This window comes from Vidua macroura, chromosome 1, assembly GCF_024509145.1.
Source record: "Vidua macroura isolate BioBank_ID:100142 chromosome 1, ASM2450914v1, whole genome shotgun sequence".
Classification (NCBI taxonomy): domain Eukaryota; kingdom Metazoa; phylum Chordata; class Aves; order Passeriformes; family Viduidae; genus Vidua; species Vidua macroura.
In genome coordinates, this window is record NC_071571.1 from 18186796 (window position 1) to 18197450 (window position 10655).

The following is a 10655-nucleotide window of genomic DNA, read 5'->3' on the forward strand; positions in this document are numbered from 1 at the left end:
ACTTTTCTAAACAAAAGTAACATTGTGGGATCTCAGCAATTGGCAAATTCTGGGTCCAAAAAATTAATTTGGACAGTTGGGGAACTGAGTATTTTGGCCACCTCAGTGCACACAGGCCAACAAAAGAAAAAGAACTTTTGCCCATTGTGATGATCTATGAGGGCCTTTGGGAGTCTGCTGTGGTGCTCACATTTTAATGCTGTGCTTTCCAAGATACACGTATTGGAGGAGAGGAAAGAAGCTCTCGGGTTCTTTTCCTTGCTGTGTCATAGAAAGAAAATAAATTTTTTGAAAAATACCATCTCCAGCAAGATTATAAGCAATGTCTGACTAGTTAAACTTACAAAGGACATTCCTGTAGGTTGATGTTAGCTGCCTTTTATTCCTAGAAGGACTTTCAGATAAAGGGGATATTATTTTATTCACGGTACTCACTAGTTCTTGGCCATTGACAGTTCATAGGAATTGCAGCACTGGTTGTTCTGTAACATTTTCTTTGTAAAGGAAACCTGTTCTTCCATACTATTGGTTACAGGTGGGGCAGGGAGAAAGGCTGTTCATTGCTCTTAATGGGGCAATTTTTTAAAAGCTCTGATTGCAGGAGTTGGTATTACATCTAGCTTGCTTGACCAAATGTCCTGAAGGAACTGCTCTTTTGTTTGTCAGTTTGCTGGGGCTTTTTGAGTAAACTTATAGTCACTGCCCATTGAAAACAGAGCCCATTTGAGGTGTTGCAAATTACTTCATGAGGCAGTTGAAGATGAAGGTAATCAAGTTGCTCCAACATTAAGAATATTAATTTAATTACATATTGAAGAGGCAGTGGTTTTCTCAGGCATTTGCTACTTTTAAGCAGAATTTCATCCTTCAATATTCATTTGATGCTTTCCAGTGATTATTTGGTATTAGGCACTTGCAAATATTCATAATAGTTGTGCAAAATGCAATCCTGTCTAACTTCCTCTGTGGAAGACCTGATGCAAGCCCTTTGTTATTGAGGGATAGATTGTTTTAACTTCACTTACTGCCAGTCACTTTGACAAATGACATCTTGGAAGAAGCTCGATGCAAATCAGTGTTCAATGAAAATCTGGTATTGAGTGGAGATTTTCTCCTGGCTGCATTTGCTGTCCAGTTAACACATAGCTTTCTGGGCTGTTTCCGGGAGGGGTAAGATGAGCAAAGAGCTCTGTGGGTGCAGTTATGGAAAGCTGTGTGCCATGGAGGAGAGGCAACTCAGGGGTGCCTTCTCAGGCACAGGACCAGCAGCTTCACCACACTCCTCTTTACAATCCTGCTCTTACAGGAATTTTGGTTTGTTTTAGGCCAAAGAGCTGCCGACGTTCAAAGACAATGATTTTATTAATGATGGCCAAAAGATTCATATTGATGAGAATAACAAAAAGATGTTCCTTGAGAAACTCAAGAAGGATGTTGAGGTAAGAACGTGCCTGTTTGGTTACATGTGATTAAAATATGTGGCAAATTATGGATATCCCAGGAAATCATACCTGTAATTCATTAATAAAAGCTCTTGTTTATAAAACTGTAAACACTGACTGTTTTAAATGAAACACAATTTAAACTTTCAGGAGTTGATCACTGCTTTGCTGATGTGATAAATAGCTTGCTGCCATAGCTGGTTGCCATACATTGTTCCTGCCTTGATGATGTGATGTTAAAATGATGGTACTGCTTAGTACTTAAATGCTTTACAAGCCTAGCACTTCCAAATGCCCCCGAGAGAGAGGGTGAGTATTGTAGTTGTATTTTACAGGTGGAGGTCCACCAGGGCTAAGGCCAAATATGAACTGTAGTCCATAACAGAGATGGGGCATCTCCCCTGCTCACAGCTGTGCATGCCCTTTTTGTTTCATATTAGTGATCCAGTTTTAAATCATTCTTAGTATCACAACAGTAGAGTACTTCAGTAATCTAAATACAGCAATTGGATTCTCATTATCTTAATGTAGTCTTTCATATAAATTTCCATTTTACTTGGCTGAATATAGTAAATACTTCAAAGAAAAGTGTTAATGTATGAATTTAATTAAATATTTTTACTGATTTTGTTCATACAATAAATATCAGACTAACTTGTTCACACAACTTGCCTTTAGTTTGCGTAATTTAAAATATCTTTCCTAAACACAGTATTTTGCAGCTTTATACTCAAAAACTAAAATCTGTTTTCAAGTAAAAAGGCAGATTTGGAACAGAGTTGGTAGCAAAATGTGTCTGTGACCTAGTGAGACTTTCAGCTATTTATATCAAAAGAGCTCTGTGAATTAGCTTTCCAAATTCTTCAGATTTTATCTCATTAGTTCTACAAAACAAAATTCTGTTACTTTAGAATTTACCCAATAATTTCCTTCTGAGGAAATATAATTTCCCATCATAGTAACAATGGGAAATTTATGGTGGTGAGGACGATGAAAACATAAATACTTTGTGAAATATCAATGTGCGTTTATTTTATACTTAAAATATTGTGGTCTACTGATGTCACAGCTCTAGAGATAAGTTTATTTGGGTTTAAATTTTGTGCTCTTTTAACATGTACTGCTGTTGCCAAATTCTGCTTTTACATCAAGTAGGTTGCAGATAGGTTGAGTGTGTGGTAGAAATGTGGAAGATCCTTTCTTACCCCGAAAAGTAGATTGTGTATGATCTATATAATTTACCAGACTGGGAATATAATGGCAGATTCCAGATTATGACTTGAGAGGTTGGTTTTATGGGTTTGAAGTTTATACTGAGAAATGTTTAATATCCATGTAAACCACTAGTGTGAAGTGATCTGGCTCCTGATTTTGACAATGGCAAGCTATTCTTTAACCTTGTTCTTCTTTTGTTGGCTCTTTTTGCCCTGATTAGATAACTGATAGACACACTTTGTAACCAACGTGTAAAAGCTCACATTTCACTACAATGAAAAGAAATGCACCACACTTAGTATATTATTATCTTATCAGACAGTATTTATAGTTAAACATATCATGGAGTACTATTCTGAGCGATATAACTTTATATCTGTTCTTGTTTTTTGTTAAGCTTTGTTTCTATATTTCTCTCCTAATCAAGTCCTATGTCCCGTTCCTGTGTTCAAACACAAGCTATTACTGCTCTTTTGATGTCCCCTTGTATATTTTCCCATCTCCTTATTCCATTGTGGGTGTCCTGAGAAAAACTACATATTTTTTCCATTTAAAATCAGATTTTTTTCCTTGTGCTGATCTCCCTAAGTCTTCTTGTTGTTAGCAGCAGCACTCTTTTTTCCAAGAGCCATTCCCTTCTAATTTGTAGCTCACTGTTTTTTTTATCAAGAGTCCGTTCTCTTTCATGCTGTTCTGTATTATTATTGGTAGACTTTTTTTCCTCCCCATGTATTTACCAAGTAGTGAATAATATGCCTGGAGTTCTTCCACCCCATCACCTTTGGCCAGTCTTATTTGCTTGTCTTGTATATTGTTGTGCATCATCCTTTCAAACTTAGATCCCTTCCAGTCTTGTGAGAGTCTGTTGTTTTATTATATTGAAATAAATTATACTGAAATTATTAAAAAACAGTTTTTCTTCTTAAAATCTCATATCAATCTCACAATATTTCTTCTTGCACTTGAATTTACAGTTATCTCCAGCTTGTCTCTTTTCTCAGAATCAGATTTTGACAAACTGCAGTTTCTCATTACCTAGTATTTTATCTTTTTCATCACCATAACTCTCTCTGTGCCAAAGTCTAGCTCAAATGCCTTCTTCCCTGGTCTGCTCTAACTTCCTTTTTATAAACACTTAACATTTCTAAAAACTGAAGCAATTTTTATTTTCAACCACTTTCTCTGCATACCACAAGCAAGGGCTTCACAAGTTTGAAATCACAGTACTGTTTTTAATCTGCAGCACAGCTGTCCTGCTTATCCTTGACCCCCTTGAGCTGTTTATCCCATTTTCCTGCTTTTATACCTTCCTTATTTCCATACTCCTCTTTCTGCCTTATCCTGTTCTCCTCAACTAAAATAACTCTTTGTTTGTACATAGAGTGTATTCATCTTCCAATTTCCTAAAATCTCCCATCCTTAGTCTTTATTCAAAACCACCCTTTCATTCACATACATGTTTTGCTTTCGTGATGTAAATCATGAGCCTGTCACTGTGAAGAGAATACAACATCATTTCATGTCTTCAGGGTGTAAAACTTCACAACTTTCCACTGCAAGAATATTTGAACATTTTTTCATGATTCTTTAATAAGACTTAAAAGGGATTGAGAGGGTGGGTTCAGCACCAGATCATAGCATGCTCTACACCTGATAGCACTGCTCTGGTCACTGAGCAGTGACAGAGCAGTCCCCACCTCAAGTGCTGTGTGTAGTCACAACATAAGGAAGCTGTCCAAAGGAGGGCACAGAGGGTGGTGCCACAGCACCAAGCCTGACAGAGTTCAAGAAGCATTTGGTCGATATTCTCAGGCACATGGTGTGACTCTTGGGAGTGTTTCTGTTCAGAAGGGCCAAAAGTTGCCCTTGATGATCCTTGGGGGTCACTTCCAACCCAGGCTATTCTATGAATCTAATTTAACTGAAACATGAGCCAGGAGTAACTGTTGGCTTGCAAGCACACTGCTCTTCACTACTCACGGATTTTTTTCCCAGAGGCTTTTGGAAGAGTGAGCTACAGAATAAATTTCAAGTAATTTGTGTGCTGCTAATACATTTTAGTAAAATCAGGTATCTGTTTGCCAGCTTTATCACTTAATCTTACCTTTTGCTCTCTCAGAAATGCCTTAGAAATTTTTCTCAGCTGGTGACACCTTTTTGTAAGTGGAGCTTATGTTTTTCAGCAATATTGACAGACTGCTTATTATCACTTTCTAGTTCCTTGCTCAGTTAAAACTCATGGACTACAGCTTGCTGGTTGGAATTCATGATGTTGAAAGAGCTGAACAGGAAGAAATAGAGTGTGAAGAGAATGATGGAGAAGAGGAAGGTGAAAGTGATGGGACCCACCCCATTGGAACCCCTCCAGACAGTCCAGGAAATACACTGAACAGCTCACTGCCTTTGGCTCCAGGGGAATTTGATCCAGCTATTGATGTTTATGGAATAAAGTCCCATGAAAGTAAGCAGTAAGAAATGTTTTTATATTAAAGTGGTTTGATTCTTGCATCAAAATTCTGAAGTCCTCACAACCATGTAAAGGTAAATGTAAACTGAAAAACAGATGTTTACTCTGTGGAAAAGGAAATTTGCTCTTTGATGGCAGCAGAAAGGAGATTTCTATAATGCTTTGCTGTTCTGGTTCACCAGTTCTTGAGCAGTTAATTCATGGGGTTTTCATCCCTTTCAGGAAGTCTAGTATCTATAATTGGTCTTTTCAGGCTGATAACACTGTTAAACACAGTCTAAAAAAAATGAGAAAAGCAGCATTCCAAGTTACATTTCATTTTTTGGTTGTTTTTTGAAAATTTGTGCATTCATATCCAATTTCTGTGTTGCAGCTAAGAAAGTCATAATAAGGAGCGTGTAAGAAGCCTGAAACTGAGCTTAAAGTTAGTGCATAAAATTAAGTGTAAATGGGTACCTGTGTCTATTCAATACAGGAAAGTTACCTTTTCTTTTTGTTTATAAGTATTGATATGGAAAAATGCATGGGTTTGTTCATAAAGAAAATATGATCTTAAGCTGCACCAAAAGAAGTTTAGGTTAGATGTCAGGAAAAAATTCTTCACTGAAAGTGTGATTGGACACTGGAATTGTCTGTCCAGGGACATGGTGGAGTCAACATCCCTGGACATGTTTAAAAAAAAGACTGGATGTGGCACTCTAGTGCCATGTTTCAGTTGATGAGGATGTGTTAGGTCATAGGTTGGACTTGATGATCTCAAAGGTCTTTTCCAGCCTACTTCATTCTGTAATTATCTTTGTTGACTCAGAAGCATTACCTTTCATATAAAACTTCATAGTTTTTCCACGAAGATGAAATCCACTTTACCTTAACTGAGCAATCTTTCCTATTTCTGTGTGCTAGTTTTTTATTTTACAGTCATTTAAAGGATTTTGCATTATATATGAGTGCAGTTAAACTCTGAATTAAGGACAGCTTGAGCTTGTGGTTTTTACACATCTTGATTATGACTGACATTGACCTGTCTTAGCTGCTGATTGAGTCATACCAAGTCTCCTTTGTTAGAAGGAGAACTCGTTGTTAGGATGTTTCAGAAGTCCTTATTGCCCTGTTTGCTGTTGGCAGATGCTCCCAGGAAGGAGGTGTACTTCATGGCCATTATTGACATTCTTACTCATTATGATGCAAAAAAGAAAGCTGCCCATGCTGCAAAGACAGTAAAGCATGGGGTAAGTACCTGGGTTGGTTTCTTCCTCTTACTCCATTTATATTCATGTATTTTTGTTTAGTGCCCTGATACTGGACAGTTCAATAAAGCTAGGGAAAAGGGAAGTAAATCAGAACTTTTTTCAAATTTTTTCAAGTTTAATGTGCAATAAAAATGTACGGAGTAACTGCTAAACATTACATACTGAGAGTGGAACTCCTTTTTCAGCTGTGTACACAGCTTTCTCACCCACAAAGAACTCTAGTGAGATGCTTTTTAAGACTTTGTCCTAAATTTGTGAGATGCACCTTATTCTTGCAAACAAAGCTGTTCACCACTCTATGAAAGCTGTCATGAATCCAATTTCAGATGCAGGGCCCTAATGATGGTTTCATTGTTTGGTACGTCCTGCTGAAAGTTAGTTCTTCAGCATATATAACGTGGCTCACCCTAGAAGACTTCAGAAAAAAAAAGCACAATTTCCAAAATTAGGCATAAAAATAGCATTTACATATTAAATACTCAGAGACTGTTCAGTGAGGGCTTCTGCTTGATTGCCATTATTTAATTTTGACTGAAATTGCTGCTTAGCAGCAGACACCAAAGAACCGTGGTGAAACAGCCCGGTCTTCCAGATTAATGATTTTTGTCTACTATTATCACTCCTGTGGTGATTTAACGTTCAAATTTCATAAACTTCTTAAAAAGAGCATATTCATTCATGAGGCTTAAATCCCTCCTGTGTCTAAGTATGTAAAGGGTCAAGGCATTGTGAGAAATTTTTGGGCAAAGGGCTCTGGGCTTTTTAGTTACAGTAGAGAATGATGTGACCTGCAAAGGCGTGTAGGAGGTATTCTTTTGTCTCTCTAAAGCAATTCTGCCATTACTCTCTGCTTTCTGGGCAGCTGAAAGTTGATGCAGACCATATGCAGCCATTATCTGGCAATTATTAATGAACTTTGAAAGTAGCAGACTTTAAAAACTCACACTTCTGGCTTAAATAACAGATAGAAATACGTTGTGAGTAACAGCTATGATTATTGAAGCTGCTTGTGATTAGAACTTATTACAGAACATTACTTTCATAAATTCATTTTGTTTATTTCTCTGCCTCCATGCTGAGCCACATGACGCTGAATTTCGTTCATTAATTGCATGCATACAACTTTCCTCTTTTCTAAAACAGGAAAAATAAGAATAAAAATGTGGGTATGGCTCTGAAAAACTCAAGTAAAAATACGAATGAAATCATGACCTCATTGAAATAACAATTGTATGGCTTATTCAGCGAGTCCAGATTTAAATGCATAAATGTTGAAAAAGTGTTACTCTTGCCATGTATTTCAAACCAGGCTATGTAGCATTCAGGTAACAATACATGTTACACAACTGTTGACATGCCAGATGTAAGTATGGCAATTCAGTCTTCTCTCTATGAAGGCACTGCTGCTCTAGAGACAGAATCTGCTGGTGAATCAGTAGGTAGCATGGCTAATGTGCTGTAACAATTCATGTAGAAGACTGAAGTACAACGAAAGTAAAGAGAAGCATGGAAGGTAAAAAGAAATTTTTTCAGAAATGGAAGATAGCTGTCACGGGTGAGTACTGATTATCAGTGTCCTCCTGTGAAGCATAAAAAGGCACCAGTAAGATTCTGCTTGAGGGCCACAATTTACAGTTTGTGTTTCTAGTCTCTGGTTCTGAAAACTGCACATGAAACTTATTAAAATCCTCAATGCCAAAAGCATCAAATAAAAACTGGTTCTTCTTTCTTCTCTCATCCCATTTCTCTGTATAGGCTGGTGCAGAAATTTCAACTGTTAATCCAGAACAGTATTCAAAGCGCTTCTTGGACTTTATTGCCAACATCTTGACGTAACCTATCATGTTACATAGGACAGACACGAGACCTGGGGACAGCAGCAGTGGCTACAAGTGTAGGGAAAACAAGGAACTCAGAGAAGCACTCATCTTACAGAAAGCAACCCCTTTGTTTACATCTGCTGGCAAAGATGACTGAAGTGGGGTGGAGTACTCGCTTTAACAGCTGCCTGATATTCCCAGCATAGTTCTAGCTATTTCTGACTCTTTTGTGTGTGCAAAAAAAAAAAAAAAATTAAAATAATTTAAATAAATAGAACAGCTTACTCAGAGTGCACTGTGACAGTAATACTCTGATGCTACCAGCTGAAATGGAATAAATGAGCAAAGAGGTGTGGGGTGGGGGTGGGGAAGAGTAAATGCATGTTAAATCTACAATATTGATATCAAATTGTAAACTGTGGATCAGTTTATATTTTGAAAAAAGATACATGACAGTATTCTTCATGATGATGATGATGATAATAATGAAGACCTTACTGCGAATGTTACACCCTGCACACTGGCACTCCTTAAAAACACAGCTGCAACAGCCCTTGGTGCCGGAGGCTTTTCCCATTTGGTTCCTAGCAGTTGGGTTTTTTCCTTTTCTTTCCTCCCTCTCCCGTTTTTTGTCTTCTTTTTCAGCACATTGCATCAGGAAGCTCAGCCTCTCAGGCATCTGAGAGCTGGCATCTCTTACCTTAGAAAGAGCTAACATAATTCATGCTATGTGTACATTTTTGCTATAGTGAACTTACGTTAAGGGAAAACTTTGCTTATTTCTCTTTGTTACCTGAAGTTTTCATTTGTTTTATATTCTTGCAATATAGGAACTAATAATGTTACAAGTGTAAAAGTAGCTTGTCTGAAGAAGCGCATAGTTTTGGGCAATAGTAGCTCCATCTTCTACCCATCCTGAAAGATGTGCACACTGATAGAAATTCCATTCCCTTGTAATTTACTGGGAATTTGAAGTTTAAATTGCTTATGTTGTACTGTTGAAATAGCAGTATTTTATTATAGATTATCCCTTGAAAAATGAACCCTGAATTTTACTGTTTACATTATTAGGAAAGCAGGGATATTTCTGAATTTCAGAGCCGTGTACAATATAAGACTTTTGAGTTTACATGTAAAGTTATTTTGCAGTACAAATGAAGTAATGTTTGTCATCTTCCAAGAGGTAATGTGCAGTAGTGTACTAAAGTGAATGTCTCGCTCACCTCCATGTGGACTCTTTTACAATAAAATGCAAAAGGATATTTTGGAGGGATTTTTCCCAAGGTTGTCTTTCAGCATCAAAATGACCTGTCCTACCATTTATTCAATTTTGATTGTATAGTACATTGCCTGAAACTGTGCTGATCATGTTTAACTTGTTTAAAATTTTTAAACAACATTGTATTCCTTCTCCTCTTGTATTTTTCCCTGAAAGACTCCATGCTTGAAAGAGACAAATTTACATATGCTTAAAAGTTTATCTACTTATACACTGTGCTAAAGCTGTGCCTTTAAAATTTCTTTATTGAAATTATTAGATTTTATAGGCAACATAAGAGAAGTCAAACCTCCCTCTCATCGTTTCTAGCTGGGATCAGGAGTGCCAGCATGCCTTCTCCATAACCAATGTCAGTGCTGCTCAGCCTGCAACTGTGCATAACCTGTGTTGTGGTTCACTTCACCAACAACAGCAACCCCTTAAATACACTTTCAGCGGCCAAAGGCAATACTGTCCCTGTTGTTGTGTACTAATTTTTCTTCCTTTCCCCAACCTTTCCCACAGGGTTTTTTGTTACGTTTGACTTAGTGATGTCTGCAGCACTGTAATGTATGTGTATACTTTTGTATTGTATGTATTTAAATAAGTTGGTACTGTGGCTTGATTTTTTTTTTTTTTTTTTTTTTTTTCCCTCTCCCTAAACACCCTGGTTGTCTATGTTCTCACCCAAGTTTTGTTTTTGAAGCTTCTGAAGGTATGAGGCTACAGGGAGACCCTGGAGTAAAAATAAGGTACTCAGAGTACATATTTAATTGCGGCTAATGAGTGTACATTTTTAGACCATTTTAGACATTTGCAGCAAAGCATTCTTTTTGTCTCTGTAGCATTTTTGTCATTCACTCTTGTTCATAAACTGTTTATTTGGACAGGGCAAGGAAGACTCATTATTGTGTATGTTAGTGCTTAGATTACACTCCAAACATGAGGAAGGCTTTATAAAATAAAGCACTTTGATGACTCACTAGGTAAATCCTTTGTTCTTGTCTTTCACCTGTGGTTTTGATTGCTTACAGATGATTTTTGGATGTTAAATGCCTGTAGCACAAAGGAAAAAAAGTAAGACAAAATTTAAACTTGAGATTTTTCACTAGATTTTAACATGCTTCTTCCATGCTCACTTTAAGGGGCTTGAAACATTTAGTCTCTGGGGTCTTGGGCTGTGGCTGGCTCTGAGAGCAAATA

General features: G+C 37.2%; 1 protein-coding gene across 3 annotated transcripts in view; it reads left to right on the forward strand.

The window, feature by feature from the left end:
- The window catches only part of PIP4K2A (phosphatidylinositol-5-phosphate 4-kinase type 2 alpha), a 108154-nt gene extending 97711 nt beyond the window's left edge, over positions 1–10443 (forward strand). For all 3 annotated transcript variants that reach the window (XM_053970631.1, XM_053970616.1, XM_053970623.1), the window contains 4 exons: positions 1326–1439; positions 4875–5118; positions 6250–6353; positions 8130–10443. In XM_053970631.1, the coding sequence (XP_053826606.1) occupies positions 1326–1439; positions 4875–5118; positions 6250–6353; positions 8130–8210 (543 nt within the window). In that variant the 3' untranslated portion in view covers positions 8211–10443. The remainder of the gene's footprint in view (positions 1–1325; positions 1440–4874; positions 5119–6249; positions 6354–8129) is intronic.
- Positions 10444–10655: the final 212 nt, after the last annotated feature.